Here is a 20,990-nt window from a genome sequence, read left to right as displayed (position 1 = left end):
ACGCGGGGTTCGTAAGGGGCTCACGGAGTGTGGTGATACTGCTTCATCGCTCGCTGCCCATGGTGGTGGTGCAGGTATGGAGAGATCCACAGGGGCGGTATGTGGCGATCTCAGGGACAATAGAGGGTCGAACACTGAATGTTGTCAGCGTATATGCATCTCCGACCATGGTGCGCTGGACCCTAGGAGACCTGACACGACTGCTGCTGGAACTACCCCCCGGGGTCACGGTAATGGGGGGCGATTTTAATGCAGTCCCAAACCCTGGGCTAGATACGAGCGGGGGGTCATCGGCCCTTAGGCAGGCAATGGCCACTAGTCTATCCGGGTGGATGTCGACAACAGGGTTCTGCAATTCTTGGAGAACATGGCATCCGCGACGCAGACAATTTACACACATCTCCGCGGCCCACAGTACGCAATCCAGAATCGACCTCGTGCTCATGCCGGCCACCGATTGCTGTCACCTTTCACACATTGAGATTCTACCACGGGGATCTCTGACCATGCGCCAGTCCGGTTTAGTGTGGGCCGTACAAACTCGAGGGTTCGCCCCATATGGCAGCTGAATGCATGGTATTTGCAGGATGAGGACTATGTCAATCGCCTAAAGGAGTCAATGCGTAAGTATTACAGTATTAACGAAGGCCCGGTAGCATCGGCCGGGACCCTGTGGGCGGCAAGTAAGGTGGTGCTGAGGGGGGTGGCCAGAAGCCTTGTCCGTGCACGGGAGCATTCTCTGGCTTCCCACGTTGCCCAGCTGGAGGCTCGTTCCATCCATCTGGAGGCGGAGCAGGAGGCGCATCCCAGTGAAAGGATATCCAGACAACTCTTGTTAATACAAGAAGAGATCCGGAACCAGTCTCTAGAGGCGGCTAAACACATGTGGCGCGCCTCTATGGCCCGGGTCTATGGATGGGGAAATAATACGGGGATATTGTTGTACTGGCTGGTGTCCCAACAGCAGACCTCTCGAATCATCGTCGAAATTTGTAACGAGCACGGGGAACATGTATTCAGGCTCCAAGAAGTGGCTGAGGCGTTCGCTGCATATTACAGGGTCCTGTATCGGGAGGGTGGTCCACAGAGGCCAGACATCTCTGATCAGTTCTTGGCGGACATCCCGCTCCCGGCGCTGCCTGAGGTGGAGGCCCGGGCGCTGGAGGAGCCGTTCACTGAAACAGAAATTAATGAGGCCATCGCGGCGATGGGGGTGGGAAAGACTCCCGGGCCAGATGGGTTTCCATCAGAATATTATAAAGTGTTATGGGATGACCTGGTGCCGCATCTTGCGAATCTATACGTAGAGGTGGACCAGCTGGGCTCCTTCCCAGAGGGGATGGATGTAGCCACCGTTGTCGTTTTGTCCAAGACTCAGCCCCCGTCCCTTCACTGTGCGGATTACAGACCTATATCCCTGATTAACAGTGAAGTAAAAATTTACACCGCAATTCTCGCTTCCCGCCTTTAGAGGGTGATGCCCCTGCTGATACACCCCGATCAATGTGGCTTCATGGCCAGCCGCAGTACACGCCATTGGATACGACAGCTCCAAGTGGCCCTTGCAAGGCGTCACTGATTGCCCCAAAATCCGGCCCTTCTCTTTATAGACTTCGAGAAGGCCTTTGACTCCGTTGACTGGGTGTTCCTCTTCTCGGTGCTCCAGCGGGCTGGCTTCGGACCAAGGTTTCGCCGCGTGGTCCGGGCCTTGTATGCAAACCCTACGGCACGTGAACAAGTGAATGGAACCTTATCTTCAGCCTTTCCTATCCATCGGGGAATGCGACAGGGCTGCCCCCTCTCCCCTCTCCTCTTTGCTCTGGCCATTAAGCCCTTGGCACGACTGATAAGGGAAGACCCAATATATCGAGGGTGGAAGTGGGCCTCTTCGCGTGAAGACCGAGTGGCCCTGTACGCGGATGATGTCCTGCTATATATGGATATATGGAGAATCCTGGAGTGACGGGACCCGCAGTTTTTATCTCCTTTGGTGTTTTGAAGAGGCCTCTGGGCTCAAAATGAACCCCGCCAAATCGATGTTGGTCCCCTTAGCAAGGTCACAGGAATGCTTTGACTGGCAGGAAGTGGTGCCCCTGCGCAGGCTGAGTTTTAAGTACCTCGGAATATGGGTCGCACTGCTTCCGGAGCTATCCTGGGCCCTGAACCTGACACTGCTTATATCTCGCACGAGGGAGGATCTTCAGCGGTGGCAAACATTGCCTTTAAACGTCTTCGGTCGTGTAGCCCTATATAAGTTGATAGTCTTGCCGCGTCTCCTATATGTGCTTCAAAATTTGCCGTTTACGGTTCCCCACTCGTGGTACAGAAAGTTAGAGGGAATCACTGCCTCCTTTCTGTGGGGCGGTGCGCGGCACCGGGTAGCATCGCAAAGCTGTTGTAGAGGGGTGTATGATGGAGGAATAGGCATGGCCGATCCATACCTGTACTATATGGCGACTCAACTCCTGGTCGCTCATGACTGGTTTAACGGGGATGGACGGACCCAGCCTATCAGGTAGGATTAGATGCAATGGGGTTTTCTCATATTCTAGACCTCCTTTATGGTACTCCGATCCCCAGGGAACTAGAGCCAATCACTAAGGCGGTCTTTCTTGCATGGCTTGCAGCACTACGGTACACTGGATGGAACAACGTCGTCACCCAGCAAACTCCATTGTGGCATGGCAAATGGCTGAAAGAAACAGCCACACTGAGGGGCTTCACGAAGTGGGACCCACTGGGCATTTTCCGGGTGGGAGACGTATGGAAAAGGAACACAATGAAGTCCTTCCAGGAGTTACAGTGCGAGTTTCGACTGTCCCCAAATCAATTCTTTAGATATCTTCAACTCCGGCATGCCATAAATATGCACCTGACTGGCGCGGACCCAATACCGGAATTTAACCCACTTGAGGCTAAGCTGCTGATGGGTAGTTTGGGGAAGAAAGATGTTTCCCAACTCTACAAAATGTTAGTAAACAACGCACCCGGGGACCTGAGCCACCTTAAGAGTGGGTGGGAGAGGTGGGTGGGACCGCTTGACAACGCCGAATGGGCGGAGGCTTTGATGGCTCCCAGATCGTTGGCGGTGTCGGCAAGGCTGAGGGCGATACAATTCTATTTCCTACATAAAGCATACTTATCCCCGACAGATTACAAAAGATGGCCATCCGGAACTCTGCCCATTGCCCATGGTGCGATAGGGGCCCGGCCGATTTCTTCCTCATGGTATGGTCCTATCCCGTGATCCAAAGGTATTGGGGGAAGATAAGCCAAGAGTTGAACAAAGTAATGTGGAAGACACAACTGCTGTCCCCAAAAATGGTCCTACTGGGTACATTAGAGGAGCTGGAGGGTTCTAGAGTGTACCGGGTGTTCGTTGGAACGGCCTTGCTGATGGCAAAGATGGACATTGCAATACCGCCAAGGGTCCCTCCCTCCAGAAGTAGAGGCGGGGAGCGGACTGGTGTGCAGCCCAAGAAAAAGTGGTGTACGAATCAAGGGGGTGCCCCCGTAAGCAAGGAAAGGTCTGGGTGAAGCGGACGGGCTTACTTGGCTAAAGCTGAACCTGTAGTTGTGTGTATCTGTATTTTTCCTTTTTCCGTGTTATTTCGATATGTAGCTTCAACAGATTCCCGTGTGTTCAATGTCAAGAAGAGACAGAACAGATTTGGTAACCCCATCTGCACTTGTGTAGGCGGTAACGAGGGTGTTCTTTTCGTTTTTTGTATGTTTTTCATGAAAAGCAATAAAAATGTGTTTATAAAAAATAAAAAAAATGCTGCGTCTATGGAAACTAAGACCTATCTATTACTACCTAATGATGACCCCCAGTGAGTGTTATTTATATATATATATACATATATATATATATATATACACACACACACACCTAAATATAGTTTTTTGTTTTACTGATAACTTTGGCGCCTTTTGATGACTATCCACTTCACGAAACTCTCCAAACAAAAGTTCATCCACCTGGGGCTCTTTCCCTTAAAGTTTCACAGTGATCTGCCAAGTGGGAGCTGAGATAAAGTGGGCTCCTAAAACACTTTTTTCCCAATGCAGTTTCCACAGGAAAAATGATAATTGAAAAAACAGCTGAATAGAAATAGACCATATTTGGCAGAAATCTAGATATTTCTCCACAAAGCATGCTTTTTGTGATTTGGTGTGAATCTGTTCGGCCTTGTTAGGGGAAAAGGGTTTACAAATTGCAGGGTCTGTTGCCATGGAACAACCACAGTACTCAAACAGGAGTCCAGAGGGAACCAACAGAAAAAGCATTCTGATCAGCCGGTCCTGTGGAGCACCCACTGGACCGAGTTATGTGATTGGTGGCAATATGAAGAAAGGTGTTGTAGCTCCCATTATAAGGAGTCCTGGACTTAGCCCCCAAGCACTGAAAAATAAAATAAAAAGTCTATGAGGGCACAGTAGGGAACAACCTGACCTCCTAGTTCTTGTAGGGGAGGTGCCAGAGGTACTACCCTGAGGCACAAAATATAACATGAAAATGTTGGGGTTATCATGGATCCACAGGACTCCCGAAGAATCCCTTCTGGCTCCTCATGTGGTTCCACGATGCTCCCCCAGGACTAACAATAATGGTATATGTGTATGGGCTTATGTTTTTTGTGTACATATGTGAAGGTGTCTTGAGATGATAATGGAGTGTCTGATGCGTATTGTCAATTTTAGAGATGTACGATAGTAGGTGTGTTACGTTATAGTGTAAAGGGTGTGCTATTTTGAATGTGTGTATGTTAGTGGTAGGAGTGGAGGTTAACCTGGCCTGGTGGGGTTTAGGACAGTACGGGAAGGTAGTTGCTTAACTATTGAATGTCACAATTTTTTAGTTATTATTGTGTAGCCTCTTTTAACATATTAGTCAACCTTAACTACGTTTCAACCTTAGCTCTTTTATGGATTTATTACGAAAAGGCTCTTTTAACAACCACTCTTTCATTGATATGCTTGTGCACCACCAGCTACACATCTACATTCACAAAGCCTCTAACAGAAGCAAAGCCCTTTTTAAAACTATCCATTACTACATACTTGCCAGGAACATTTATATCACACCCTACAGACAAATGCAGTACCACTGGCGTGTTCTTTATTGAGACGATCGGGAAGATCAAACAACACATAAATATAAGTAAACAGTCCTCTGCGACTCAGCTCATCCCCCCGATGTAGCATACTGAAATGCAAATCAAAGTGTTCCAGCTTCATGAACCTTGCAAATACTGGCCCTTCAGATACAGTCAAAGGTCTAGGTGATATTCACATATGATGACAACATTTTGCTACTTAAGAAATCCATCTTGGACCTTGATGAACTAACCACTTACTATCAGGTAGACCTACTGTTCACTAGAAAAATAATAGGAAAAGCAGCCACCTTCCAAATAAAGAAACAGATCGTTAGAAACCATCTGCTATATCACTTTCTATCCAACCTCAGACCATGTTTCAGCACCTAGATATGTACCACCCAGCCTCCTCATTTAGCTCTTGCCAATAGTGCAGCAAAGTGGAACAAATGTCCCGCAATTAGGCTACTGGACATTTTTTAAAATACTTTGATTCATTCATTCTTTGTCAGTAATTTACATGCCACCTTACAGTAATTTTGACAATAATTTCAACTACAGGGCTTTTCTGAGGAATTTACTAGCAAAACACGAACAATGGCAGAAGTTGCAGCTAATGAAATGACCACCTTACCACAAACAAGGGTGACCTCTTTCACCTCATTTTAGTAGCATACTCACCAGTCTTTAAAACTACTGGCCATTAAAAACCTATTCAGATCCTTCCTCTGTACATGGGATTCACTGATATCACACTCTGCTGGTTCTCTATTTATTTATTCAATTGGCACCAACTTGTCCAGATGAGTTCCTCTGTATCCCAGCATCTGCGAGTGACCTGTGGTGTACCACAATGATCTACCATTTCCACGATGACATTCAATCCATGCATGAAACCACTAGGAATACTTCTTGTCAACTATCGAATTAAGATTTGCAAATACACAGACAATTTTAAAGGATTTCACAGTTGCCATTTAATTCTGGAAACAATGCAAAGCACATCTTCAAGGAACACATAATTTAACATTGAATAGTTGCCACCTACATCCATTCAAACCAACACAGAAAGCTCCCCAATATATGTACACAATCTTGAATCATCTTTCTAATCTTCCCGTCTACAGAGCATTGAGATCTCCAGTAAGTCTTTTTCTTTATAAACAACAAAGAGACAGTGGGTTAATAGAGTACAGAGTGCAGTACCGTCCTTTGGTACTTTATAAACAATTCAATACTATTGGGAGGTTCACATGAACATACATGTTTTGCAGTTCAATAATTAGTAAAACATATATTGAGCTGTCTTGATTTCCACTCCATAAAGCCACCATGATCCAATTAAGTATTTGCAATCTTCTTTATTAGTGATTACTTGAACCCAAACAGTCATTACTTGTTGTATAGTTTCTTTTAAGCATAAAGCCTTGCAGCGGTGTGCCAAAGTCACCATCACAGAAAATTGCTTTTTAAAGCATCTGTTCAAGAAACGAAAACACATATACCTATTTAATCACGGTCTTGCCCAAAATGAAAAAAAATACAGCTAAAATCATACATATCAAAATCAATGAAATTATTTTCACATGAAAATGTTTTACAAAAAAAAAATTGCTCAAGTATAAATTAGCAATTGCACATCTTAAATGTTTTAAAAGACGTAGCTGCACATAACAATTGTTATCAGCAGACTCAATACTAAAAATAAGTCTTATATCTCATTTTAACTTGTTTAATTTACTTAGGAGTTTGACCTCTCACTGTATATAACTGCTTAAAATAGAAAGGTCATTTGAAAAATGAAGAAAAAATGTTGACTACAGCTCCCACCATGATCAGAGTCAAAGCCCAACCTCCATGCAGCTAAATGCAGTTCTTTACTTCTTGTGTTATTTAGGTTTTGCACAAATTACAAATTGAGTTCCCCCCATATTATTTTCACATACTTAATTAAAAGGGCAACAAAACAATGTATATCTTATATGATGGCATAATGGCAAACTGAACCCTTGACATCAGTTTACAATATTCTCTTCAGTACCTATGGTTGCCACTGGCCATTCATTATTATCATGAAAGTTTAAGTCTCAGGGGGCATTCGCATACGTCAAACTCATTCCCAGAACATCACAAAATGCAAGGAAGGAAGACAAAAGAGGTTATTTTAAATTGTTTAACACTCAAACTATAATTCTTTAAAATGTTCACTTACAGAGAGAAAGAAGACTATTAAATTGTTTTAGTACAGAAGTTAAAGGTCATATTTAATATTCATATTTAAACTGACATCATAATTGGGACTCAAACTCATAAAGTTAATCAGTAGTATTCTCCTCATTAACTATTTGTGCTACCTTCACAGTATTGGTAACACCAGAAATAACTGGCCTTAATATTATTCAAATTTAAATCTTAAGGGGGATTACATATACCCAAGTATTTCAAAAACAGCAAAAGTGCTTACCATTAGCCATTGTTATTTCCAATTCAAATTAGACATGCCACTATGATAACATAATTCTGTGTCTGTGGCATTGTGCTGTATTGTTATCAATGCATTCAGCCCATTTTACAGTAGTTCTGGGCATCTCTATTATTCTCTATCTCCATCACCAAAGTATTTAAAACAAATGTGTCATCTTCACTAATTAATTAATTGTGATATATGCAGAATCAACATTGCGCATATAGTTCACTGTCTATATTCAAACCATAATAGACCGTCTTCAACTTATTGGTCCAGAAAGATTCTCTTGATCTGTTTCAATTGCACATCACCACCTCTCTGATGAATTTTAATCAGTTCAATTCCAAATAATGTAATTATGCCTTTATCATTTGATCTATGTTTTTCTTTTATAAGGGTGACAAGTGTATATTTAACATCACCATTTTTAGCACCCTTTAATGTTTTAAATATAGTTTGCATTGTATTTATGTTTGGTGAACGTATATATTGTAGTCCACAATCGCAAATAATTAAATAAACACAGTTCTTAAAGTTATGGTTAATGAATGATTAATGAGTGATGCTAACTTGTAAATATTTTTCTGAACTCCTTTGTAGCATCCTTCACAAATTTAAAACAATAACATATACTGCATTTATAGAAGCCTTTTCGAAGGTTGGCTAACCAGTCAGTTCCAGACATGTTTGCAGACTCAGGGTTGCTTATATGACTGTATCACTGCAGCTGAACATACTTTTTAAAGCTTGCACTCGTATATATGTTATTATTCTTTTTAAGTGACATATTTCTGAAGATCACAACCTGAATTTCACAATCCAGTGTCTCAGTAGGCTTCTAAATATATAATGATAATCTGCACTGTAAGTTGTTATGAAATCTATCCTTGGTTTACTTCCTAATAGTTATGTGAGGGAAATGATTGCTTTTAAGCATAGCTTTCTGACATGCCTGCCTGCATGTTGTAACCTTCCTCCATAACTTAGCTCAAAATAAAAGTTTACTCTTTCTCATATTGAATATTAAAGCTACAATCTCTTTATGCCCTTAGAAACTCTACATATGGATTACTATCTTTTTGCTTCTTCGGATGTCCTGACTGCGAGCAATAGTATATTTACAGAAGTAGGTTTCCTGAGAAGTTTTGTTATCAAACTATTGTTCTCTCCACATACAATTCAACATCAAGAAATACAATCCTGTTATGATGAAAATCCAAAGTTAAAGTGACTTTATATTCATTCTCATTATGGTACTGATGATACATTTTAAATTCTATTTCAGTGCCCTTCCATATCATCAATGTACCTGACCCGGTATACCAGTCTAATGGGGAAGTATACCAGATAATCCCATGGCATGCTCCCTCTCTTATAGACCCATGACAAGATTTGCACATGAGGAAGCAAACCTGGTGGTACGAGGTGTTTACAAACAGAAAAATATATTTTCTACTAAAAATATTTTCTGGTGTAGTATTATAAATTGTTGCAATGAACAAGCTGATTTCATGTAAAGAAAAAATGGGATTACCGAAAGACATTTGGAATGCTCAATATTCATATACAGGCTTGTGATTTTTTAGTTACTGGCATCTAGCAAAAGAGTTCAACATATGAGAATGTCCACCAAGATTTCAACTTTGATGAAAATAAAAGGCCAGTGGCACATGTTGTCAATGAGAATATTGTTGACTAATGGCAAGGGTTTGTTTCCCGGCTATGCCATTAATAAGATATATATATTTTGTTGCTTCCGTTTTAACAGTATATGTGAAAATAATATGTCATGTGATCACTTTGTAATGACTCCTGCACTTAAATCATGTGCGAAGTGAAGAGTTGCGTTCAGTTAAATGGAGTTTCAATTTTGATACCAACCTAGAAAGGAGCTTTTTCATCATTTTTCATTGTTTGGGAAAAGACCCTCCTTTTTAGTTTAGGGCAGTGAGCCATGCGCTAGCACATGCTCTTTCACTTGTGAGATACTATTGTTTACAAAAAGGGCTTGGAGTCTGCACCCATTACTTACCATCCTCAGCATCATTAGCACTCTTCTTATATTTCTTCTAATTCATCAGTGTTTCCCAGGCTTCAGTTCCTGTGTCACTTCCATTCTTTGCGTGGCACATGAACAAAGTAAAAATTGATTTCTTGTAATTAGTGACCATCTGCTGCTCGCGCTGATTGAGGTGTTATTTCTTCTTTCTTATATCACAAACACAATGCCATTCCACTATAAGATCTCCACTACACACCACTTTGCACCACTTTACAACACTCTATGACATTCTGCTCCACTCTACTCCATTCTCAGACACTCTACGACAATCCACTCCTCTCTACAACACTCCATGACACTAACTTTTAGCTATACTGAACAAAAGCCAGACTGGTGCACAACATAGCTAAAACACATTGCCAAAGCCAATAACTCTCACTTAGGAGACACCTATTGGCTTTGCCAATGCTTGTTTGAAAAGTCTGTTTTAACAATAACTACTTTGGCAACTATTACATAGTATTTCTTGATCCTCCCAGTAAAAAATAGTTCAGCTTTGTGTTATTACAGGATGAGGATTATACTTCTGGGTGGCACTGCATGGTTAGTAGTTTGGCAGGCTTCTTGTGGACTATAAAAGAGAGATCCAAGATGGTGCCTCAGTGAAACAAGGAGTGCATGCCATGAGGCTGCATTGCCAGAGGCTGGATTGCTAGTAAGTTTCAACTGAATCTGATAGGAAAGTCCATCTTGTAAAATACCAATTGGCTAAATCTGACAAAACTTATATTGATATTTAAAATCTTTCAGATACTGCATGTGGGGCATCCATTAGAGACCCTGGGAAATATTTACTAAGATTTCATGCAACGCAGTGCAGCAAAGGAGGCTGCTGTGCTGCGTTGCATGAAAGGGAGAGAGCAGAACCACAACATCTACAAAGGAATGGTGCAGTTCTGCTCTTTTTAATGCAGGCACCCTTGCACCATGATTCATGAGTACCTTCAGTGTGGTCAGACTAGATTTTAAGCAGGAAAGGGTCCCGGGCCAAAAAACAACTATTCTTAGAGGCTAATTCCTCTTTGTATGTATGCTGAAGTATGCAGCAATTATGCAAAGAGGAGAAATAAAGATATTTCTTCTTTTAGATGGACCATTGTGGTGCACACCCATGTTTACTGACTTTAGTGTATATGGGTTTGTGTCAAAATACATGGGTAGATGCACACAAACCCATGCACCACCCATTTAATGCCTCTCCAATGTAAGGTAACAAAAGGCAGTGGTATGCTCACTATTACATGCCCAAGTGCTTTCTACATGACTGTGTGAGGTTTATTTGCATTCCCATTGTAGAGTAGGCACAGTTCAGAACGATTGTACATTTGGCACAATTGCACATTGGCTACGCCCATACTGCCACACCCTGCCCTTCTAGACTGTTCTCGGAGGTTCTAGACCTGTTCTAGAAAGTTCTACATTGTTGACACCTATACTATCACACCCTGCCCTTCTAGACTATTCTAGAAAGTTGTGTTCTAGAAGGTTCCAAAAACACCTGTTGCTCTGTGTGGCCATTTTGGCCGATGAAGACTATTTAAGCCTTGCCCATTGTCACGCCCATTGCTAGGCAACCAGTGACTTGGGTTAAGAAGCAAGGAGATTTTGGAGGCAACCCTGAAGCTACTGCCCTTGGCTGAGCTGCAGTAGGAGAAACTGGCTAGCAACGTGGGTTTGACAGGATAGATGAACCTGCCTACAGCGCTGCTCTAGCAGCATCAAAGCATCCCAGGAGCACTCTGCAAGGGTTGCATGGCTCTCTGAAGAGGAACATGCTGCAGCACTGGCATCCGTGGTACACAAGACTGCTGCGGTGGGCAACAAAGTAATCTGGACTTTTTCATGCCATTTTAGAAGTGTGAGTACAAGCCCGAAAAAGGCGTGCAAGCATGCTGCACCCTCAAACTAGAACAGTTCAATGTGCAATGGAGTGTTACCCACTACAGGCCCTCTGCACCCGACACATCCACTTCCCAGCAGAGTTGTAAATTCGGATCTTTATATATAAATATTTGTTTGTTGTTACATGTTTCCAAGAAATGCAGGGAATGATCAGGCTTGCGGAACCTGAGACTCCGCAACCTCATTGAACAAGACATGTTCCTTCCCAGAAACCAGTTATCCTAGTGCACGAGACTCAACCTACAGACTTCCTAATCTGGGTTTCAGTGCACGCCCGTGGTATAAATTGAAGAGAACACTTTAGTCCTCATTCATACATCGGTAAGGGGTGGCCAAGTATGGTATCATGGGGGCCTGAAGGATGTGTAAAAAAAGTAGTATTAATGCTGTACACCTTATGCCACAAGATTACAAGAGCATGGGTGCAATGCCAAGAGTCTGAAGCAGACGAAACCCAAACATAAAAGGTGGTCATAGGTCGGTTGTTTATTATATTGTCCCTTCTTCCATTTCCTGCTTTGGTTCTTGGTGGTGAGCTATAAAGCTCATTCCACAGACGTGGATGGACTAATATCGTGCATTGTTCCAGCTGGGTCTGAAGGTCCAGGTTAGTGGAATTTTATGACAGTGATAATCTGGTTTTGACACAATGTAATCCTATTGAGTATAATCATAAAACATCTGAATTCTACCTGTCTCTCATAAAAAGATAGCTCTTTGTCTTATTTACCTATATAACATATTAGAAATTGGAAGCCAAAGTAAGGAACTGGGTTATCTTAAAGATTAATGCATAGCCTTATTCAAGGAAGTCAAATATATATTAACAACTAATTTTAAGGTGAAAATAAATGTATAATTACTAAAGACTCTTTGAGAATCAAAATCTGCTAGTTGTAGATTATTGGGGTTAGCAATACGGATGGCATTTCCTGGACAAATGTAAAGATTCTGTGGACTTCAAACTAGATTGATGTGCTGTTGTATACCACAAAATTTAGAATAGATATTTTAGATCATATTGTGAATATGCCACCATTAAGCATTATTCATTGCTATCACTATGAAGTCTATGTGAGACAATCTGCTACCTTATGCAACTATCATCAATGTTTCTATCACGTGTATCTATGAGACCTGATAGCTACACTGAAAAGTGAAACACTTGAATATATTAAATGAGTTATTAAGTCTATGTAAGGGAATCTGCTAATGTGTCATTAATTATTCTGTTATGGTATCTCTGATGAGACATATCAAAACTAAACAGACAAGTCAAATTCCTAAATACATTAAACAAGTTAAAATGAGATATAGGACATATCCTTAGTATTGAGCCTTTTGTGGACAATTGTTATGTGCTAAGTCTTTTAAAGATGTTTGATATGTGCAATTATAAATATATCCTTTGGCAAAACCATTTTTGTAAAAATCCTTTTGAATCTTTTCTGAGTCTGAATGAACTATATGGTTGTTTTGTTACAACAAATTTTCTTGTGAATATTTTTAATTGATTATAAATATGTTTTAACCTATAGTTTCACAAATTTCTGGGAACGCTTGTAATAAAATAGTGATATGTGTTTTCTTAAGTTCTTGCCTTGCCTTGAAAATACAATGTTCCGCAAAACATGTCAGCTGTTGCGGGGACTACGCCAAAACTTTATGTTTACAAAAACTGTACAACAAAGTATGACTGACTGAATTTAAGTAATTACTAACCACAAAGATTATGACAGGAAATCAATACTTCACCATATGTGTCTTACAAATATTTGAACTGAAAAAATGTATCTCTGTGTTAATGTGTTGGTATGTATGTTGGTGTTTGTAGAGAATATTGTTGACTGATACAAAGGGTTCAATTACCCATTATGTCACTACATAAGATATATAAGTGTATGCTTTCATTTTAAAAAACAATGTGAAAATAATATGGCAATCAATTTGTAATGAATGCAAATGATAAATAAATGTGAGAAGTAAAGAACTGAATTCAGGTAAGTGAAGGTTGGGTTTTGATACTGATCTAGACAGCAGCTTTTCTCTTCATTTTATTTCTTCAATCTTGAAAGACCTTTCTTTTTTAAGCAGTTATGCACACTGAGAGGTCTAATTCCTAAATAAATAAAGAATCAAGTTGAAATGAGACATAACACATACATTTAGTATTGAATATTTTGAAGTCAATTGGTATGTGCAGCCGCAACTTTTAAAAACATTTGATATGTGCGATTGCCAGTTTAATACTTGAGCACATATTCTAGTAAAAGTCTTTTAGAAACTTTTTCTGGAACCGAAGAATTGTGTAGTGATATATTTGCATGAATTGTCTTGAGAATATTGTCTAATTAAATTTAATAAGTTTTGCTCAGGTTTCTCAAATTTGGGATAAGATTGTTTTCAGTGAAACATGTCGGCTATTGTAGTGACTTTACTACAACACAAAAAGACTTTATGCTAAAAAAACTGTTTAAAAAATTATTATTTTTTTAATTTAAGTCATAACTAATAAAGAAGATTACGACTGAAAATCAACATATCACAATATTTGTCTTGCTAAAATGTGAACTGCAAAAAATGTATTTTGGTGTTAACCTTTCAATAATATAGACAAGCATAACAATAACTATATTGATTAGTTGTCTGTAACAGGCCTGCTAGATGGATAAAGATATGGAGACACAGATCTTTTCTTCACTATGCAAAATTGTTCATATTGATTACATATTTCTCTTACCACTCCCATTAAATTGGTATCCTGCACCTAATACTTTTAATTTCATGTTCCGTGTCTTATTTTTAAATATTTTCATTCTCTTGCTTCTCTTTATCATTCTTCATTAACCTTTCCTTATCATCGATGACATAACTTTCTCTTACCCTAACTTGTTCATGGAGCAATGTTTTAAGTCTAATACATGTAGTATCTGGATCATAGACTATAGAATGTTCTTCCTCTGTCCATATACATTGACTTCTGGTGGTTCAGTAAAAAAAGTTCAAACTCCTCTGTCATATCTTCAAACACAGGGGAGCAAGGGGACGGAGAAAGGCCTAAAATACCTACCGGGCTTGTTACACAATTTACTACCCAATCACAATTGAAATCCAGTAAGGCATTCATGATCTCATAAGTCAAATTTAAATGAAGTTCCACAGAAGGAGAACAATCGGAGTAATACTTCACCAAATATGGATCTCTGTGTTTATACCTCAAAAATCCCTCAAACCTTAGTACTGTTCAAAAATCCTCAGAACAGGCCTACTTTCCAAGCTATTCACATCTATTCTTGAAGCCTTGTAAACTACTGGAACCACCCTTCCCCACTAATAAAGGGCCAGACCACGGTGTGCCCAGTTCGATCTTCATCATGGATGAAAGCTAAACCTCAATGGGACACTCATCTGTACACTTTTGTATTTACTCAGCTATCTCAGGAACAGAAGGGTAATAGCAAAAGCTGTTTACCCAAAATTAACAGTGATATAAAGTAGCTTTCTGGCCCACATCAGCATGTTGCAAAATATTTAACCAAATGAATATACTGTACACCTAATGCTGCATTTTTCAATACTTAAGTAAAACATACTGCATATGCTGGCAAGCAGGTCCTTCATTTAACTTACTTGCTGTAGTGTTATTGATATTTTAAAATAAATGTGTACCAACTGCATATTCACAGTAAAGCAATTAAATTACTATATAAATGACATAACATGGATAGATAGATAGATAGATAGATAGATAGATAGATAGATAGATAGATAGATAGATAGATAGATAGATAGATAGATAGATAGATAGATATGCACTGCAGGCTGGATGGAATGGAGGATGGATGTAAGACATAGAAGCCTATCTCCATCTTCTGACAGACAAAGGTGCTGTCACAGATCTTTTCAATGATTAAACAGGAATGATGTCAACAGGTTGGCCAGATTTAAGTGATTAGCTTATGTGAGGCAAAGAATGGATTTACATTTGTTTTTTTTATTAAAAGATTATCTTGTATTTGTTATATATTACTTGAAGCCATTATAACAGGCACAGACTTCAAAACATGGCTGTTCACTTCTCTATTGTCAGAGCAGTGAAGGAATGAGTTCATTTTTTCACAACACTGGTATCAAAGCGGCGAATCTCTGGGCTTTGAAAGTCATTGCTATAATAGACAGTGGTTCAGCGACTCCCCTATGTCTATGATGACTAGGCGAGGTGGGTAAATGCAGGTAATGTTCTTACTCTATGAACTGGCATCTCTCATGGCAGCTGTGGATCTTTGTAGATCCATGACAACAGGGAAATGCAGGCCTTGTCGACAATGTTCCAGGAATGCCCTGTGTCTCTGAAGACTGAGGGAGGTGAGGGGATGCAGGAAGTGCTCTTACATCATCAACCAGTATTTCTTCTGTCAGCTGCTGACCTGTGTAGAACCATGACAACAGGCAAATGCAGACCATGGTGACATGTGGTATTTACACAGCCACTGTCAGTTCAGAGGTGCTCTCTGCTCTCAGACTGGGAATGGAGAATGCAGCCTTAGGCAGAGAGAGCGACAAATGCGTAGATTAGATGTGGGAGGGTGCCAGAATGCCTGGTATTGATTTAATTTCCCTATGGGTTTGGAAGTGGACGCTACTGAGGCTGTTGTAGGCAGGATTCCAGTTGTTTGTTTCTTTTAAATAATGGATAAGCATCAAGGTGGTGGAGGAGACAGCAGGAAGACAGGTTTTTTAATGAATCGGGGTGAGGGATGGGTGTTGTTAACGATGCTAGGTCAGGATGAAATAATTTTTTTAATGTATTTGAGCAAAATGGCCAGAGAGTTGTGGTTGTGGGTGGCACAACACCACGTATATTTTTAAAGTAAGCAAGGGCTAGTGTACCTGAAGGATTCAAGGCCAATTAGTGCATTGCTCCCCTTTGGCTTCTCTACACCTGCATGGCTGGTCACAATAATTTGAGGATCATACATAACAGAAAATTGTAGATGGGCAACTGTTAATAATACAAACTTCTCCTACTCATGATTTCAAGAGGCATCAAGTCAACTCAAGCTTCACATTTATTGTCTACTTCATTTCACCTACAGTGGAAAACAACCCTGATATTGATGGTTACCTGTCTATAATGCTGCAGGCTTTTTCATAATTATGATCATTAGGGGAGTTTCTGGAGGTACATGTTTATTAATATGCGACAATGCCCAGAGTGATTAAAACTGAGACAGCTGTGTGCTGAAGTCTTATATACTACGTCAGTGCTACAAGTTATGTATTCAAACTCTACCTGATGAATGTAGCTTTTTCGTCCCATCTCTGTCTTGTTCTTTTGCTCCTTTTCAGCTGCAGAATTTATCATGCACTCAATGGCTTTGCAATCTGTAGTACCCAATGGAAAATGTGCAAATGAATGTTCAATATGTATCAAATAATGTAGTTCTGGAAAAAAAGGCTAGGCTTAATAAAATCATATATTTACCTCTTTCACTGGCAATTTTCATCCAAGCTTGAGTTGCTAAATGTATATTTGAATCAGTGAATATATGCTGCAATCAAAATAACAGAGACCAGTCAGTAAAGATTTAACCATTCTCATCTGAACCTATGACTCTTTACTGAGTGTATATTGTATGGAGCATTAATCATTTAACACATTGCATACAAGTGAAAGGGCTTTCAGGCAACATTCACCAAGTTTCTAATACATAACATGGCATATTTTTCTTTTGTTACAAAATATGCCCTCATCCTGTAAGCCATGAATGTTTCAAGGAAAGACCTATGTGTATCTACAGTGCTGCCAGTGTTTTACATATCAGACCTAATGAACATAAGACAGGATATTCTGCGTGGCAATTCACCTATGGAGGTGATTTCCCCCCAAAAATGTGAATGACTTTAAAGATTTGAGGCACAAAATATTAATATGTACACTTCTAAAAGGTTAAGATAAGTTCTGGGTGCCTATATGACACAGTCACTGGTGAAATAAATTCCCTGGTACAGTCACTACATGAAAAGCATTCAAAAGCTAGAATTACTGTCCTGACTGGTGAATCTTTTTGTAGTTCATTATTGGAGGTTACATTGGAGAGTTAGGTTGCTAGACTTTGTGTCTTCTACAACCTCCCTTTTCTCATTGCCAAATTCAAGACCTGGATCGGATTCTGGAATGCACGGACTATGTAAGACACAGGAAAGATGGCTCAAGTAGCATCCAGGGGGTCAGCAAAAGTATGTGAACCAGATCTGACAGAATGAAACCCACCAGAAGAGCAACAATATTGTACATGGTAAGGGATGATGACTGACATCACATAGAGGTAGCCATCACCCTGAGCAAGGGGACAGAGAAATGCACTCATTAAGTGAAAGCCAATAAACAGCAGACTCATGATAGCCAGGTTAAAAGGCAGATACATAACACCACCATTATCCAGTGCTATACTCCAACAAATGACACAGAGGAAACAGTCTGCCAAAAGATACAAGCTGAGCTAAACCATGACATGATGATTATGATGGGGGGCTTAAGTGCTAATGAGGGAAATTAAAATACAAACATGACAGAGCAATGGGAAAGGAAGGTTTTTGAACAATAAATGACAATGGAGAAAGGCTTTTGGAATTTTGCAGCACAAATCATTTGGTCATCGGAGGGGCTTTCTCCCCCCACTGTGATAGTCACAACCTAACTTGATGCCCATCCACTGGCAGAGACATAAACCAGATTGACCACCTGATAATAAGGGGCACCTGAAGTCACTCAATGCAAGATGTCAGACTAAGGACAGAAGCAGGTGTCAGCAGCAATCACCATCTAGTGATCACTCTTGTGAAGCTGAAGCTCAGAAAAACAGAACACTAAACATCAGGATGACAGCATTTCCATGTGGCAAAATTACAGGCACACATGAAAGATCAGTTAAGCCAGCTGCAGATGCTGTCAACGAGAAATGGGGTCAGGTTTCTTCAATATATGTGAAAGGCAGTGAAACATTTCTGCGAACCAAGCCAAGGAAGAAAAAATAATAGAGAAAGCAAAACTCACAGCAAGCTATTGAAGAGAGGAGGGCACCAAAGAAATAATGGAGGCCAAATCTGAGAGGCTACAGAAGTATAAACAACAGTACATAGAAGCAGACAGTGCAGTTAGAATGACAAGAGCACACATGCGGGCATATATGGATAAACTTGCCATCCAAGCAGAGGAGGGAGCCGGTAGTGGAGAACATGAGAAGGTTTTCATGATCATGAGAATAGTTAGTGGTTAGTCTTGTGCAACATACAACTCCCCTACCATTGACAAGCAAGGCAGACTACTCAGAACAGAGAAAGAGCAGGCAGCATGCTGGGCCAAAAATTTCAAAGATGTGTTCATCAGACCAGTACCAACCAGCAAGCAGACATCCAAGAAGCAGAGACAGACTTGGATGTGAACACAGTCCCACCACAGAAAGAAGAAAGCATCACTGCCATCCAATCTCTTAGGAACAGAAAATATTCTGGCCAAAACAACCTGAATACAAAAATGTTAAAAAGTGACTCTGGAAGATCAGCCATGATCCTCCAACCACTGTTTACATTGCTTTGGGAGGGAAAGAAAGCACCAAGCAACTGGAACCAAGGCATTTTTGTCAAAATTCCAAAAAAGGGAGCATTAACCATCTGAAACAACTGATATGGGATCACCCGTCTTTCAATCCTCAGTAAAAACCTGGTGAAAATCACTATACTGCACATTTCTGATGCAGAGGACAAGCAGGTAAGAAAAAAAGCAGATAAATTCTGCAAGTGCAGGGGATCTGTTGATCAGCTCCTTACTCTACACAACATCATAGAGCAGTGCATGGAGTGGCAGGGACAACTATACATCAACATAATTGATTTTGGGAAAGCCTTTGAAATTATCCACCGTGATAGCCTCTAGCTTATTCTGAGAGCCTATGACATACAGCATCAGATAGTTCTCATCAAGAGCATCTATGATAATTGTACCTGTAAGGTGGGAGATACAGAGTATAGCTTTGAAGTTAAAACTGTTGTGAGACAGGGATGTGTGAAGTCAGCATTGCTCTTCAACCTAGTGATCAGTTGGGTGATGCGAAGCACAACAGATCAAGCCAGAGGCATTAAATGGACCTTATTCTCTAAACACGAGAGGACCTTGACTATGAGAATGACCTAGTCTTGCTCTCTCAGACACACCAGCAAATGCATAAAAAGACACCTTGCCTCAACATCTGTGCACAACGAGTGGTCCTGAAGAGCAACATGAAGACATTAGAAGTCATGCTACTAAACATCCTAAACCCTTCACCAATAAAGGTGGATGGATGACCAAGCCATGACGCAATAGTTTACCAACTTTGGTAGTCCTATTAAACATGGTGGAAGGGTTGGCAGTGACATCAGGAGCAGACTAACTAGAGCCAGGAATGCCTTCAGGATGCTGACCAATATGTGGAGGTCATCTCAGTACAGCACCAACATTCGGCTCAGGCTTAACCAGACCTGCATTCTGTCCACACCCTTGTATGGATCAGAATACTGGCAGGTGTCAAAAAGCAACACCACTAAACTGCCAGTTTTCTACACCAGTAACCTTAGAAATTCACTGAAAAAAACAAAGGTTCAAGGGTCGTTATAGTTAGGCAAAAATGTCAGGTAAAACATACTATTTTAAACAAACAAAACCACTGAAATTCACTGGTTATACTTATTACACACACAGACACACACAACCCCAGACACACACACACACACACACACACATATATAATAGTTACCTTAGGGCACGAGTTATAGTTTCTTGAGATAACTATGGTTTTGTGTACATAAATGTCAAACCTAACTATAACGTACCTTTCAAAATCTGCTTCTTAACTATAATGTCCCTGTAACCTTCGTTTTTATCAGTGAATTTCTACTTTGGTAATGCAGTGGCACCTACTTCCTTTTTTTGGGGGGCCTCCGGCAGGAGCCGGCATTGGTCCCGCCCTCAGGTAACAGCAAGACATGCTGATCCTTGCGGCCGGGAGCACTTTTCTCATCAATATCCCTGTGTGTTTCACAGCAAGCCGGCAAACAGGTGAAAAGTCTGCTTTCAGCATTTTTCCTGCTCCCGCCCACTGGGAGCGGACTTACTGTTTGGTCTTGCTTGGCTGGAGTTTTAAAATGCTGCCGCCAGAGGTTTCCCTGCTAGCACCAGTGCGGGCAGGGAAACTGGTATGTCCGGGGGGTAGGCAACCTGTAGTATAGCTAAGCCTGGCCCAGGGGATGGGGTTCCAAGGCTCATTAGTGGCTCCCAGAGGGGGCCCAAGTTTCCCCCTCACATTTGTTAGCATGGCCGGGACACTGAGGGTTGGTTACCCCAGGGCCAAAAATAGCCCAGCGAAGGGGGCTGCATGACCCATCCTTAATTGTTTGGCATGGCCACGTAAGGTGCAGT

At 40.9% G+C, this 20,990-nt stretch overlaps 1 protein-coding gene across 1 annotated transcript in view; it reads right to left on the bottom strand.

Annotated features, from left to right (window-relative positions):
* Positions 1–20,990, bottom strand: part of LOC138255170 (uncharacterized) — a 169,604-nt gene that overhangs the window by 105,332 nt on the left and 43,282 nt on the right. Inside the window, exons 4-5 of the mRNA XM_069205829.1 lie at positions 17,019–17,085; positions 16,827–16,918 (exon numbers count right to left, since the gene is read on the bottom strand). Coding sequence (XP_069061930.1) covers positions 16,827–16,918; positions 17,019–17,085 — 159 coding nt within the window. The remainder of the gene's footprint in view (positions 1–16,826; positions 16,919–17,018; positions 17,086–20,990) is intronic.

The sequence above is a fragment of the Pleurodeles waltl genome, chromosome 1_2 (assembly GCF_031143425.1).
Source record: "Pleurodeles waltl isolate 20211129_DDA chromosome 1_2, aPleWal1.hap1.20221129, whole genome shotgun sequence".
In the NCBI taxonomy this organism is placed as follows: Eukaryota; Metazoa; Chordata; class Amphibia; order Caudata; family Salamandridae; genus Pleurodeles; species Pleurodeles waltl.
The sequence above is the reverse complement of the archived record's forward strand: the minus strand, read 5'-3'. Positions and strand labels throughout refer to the sequence as shown.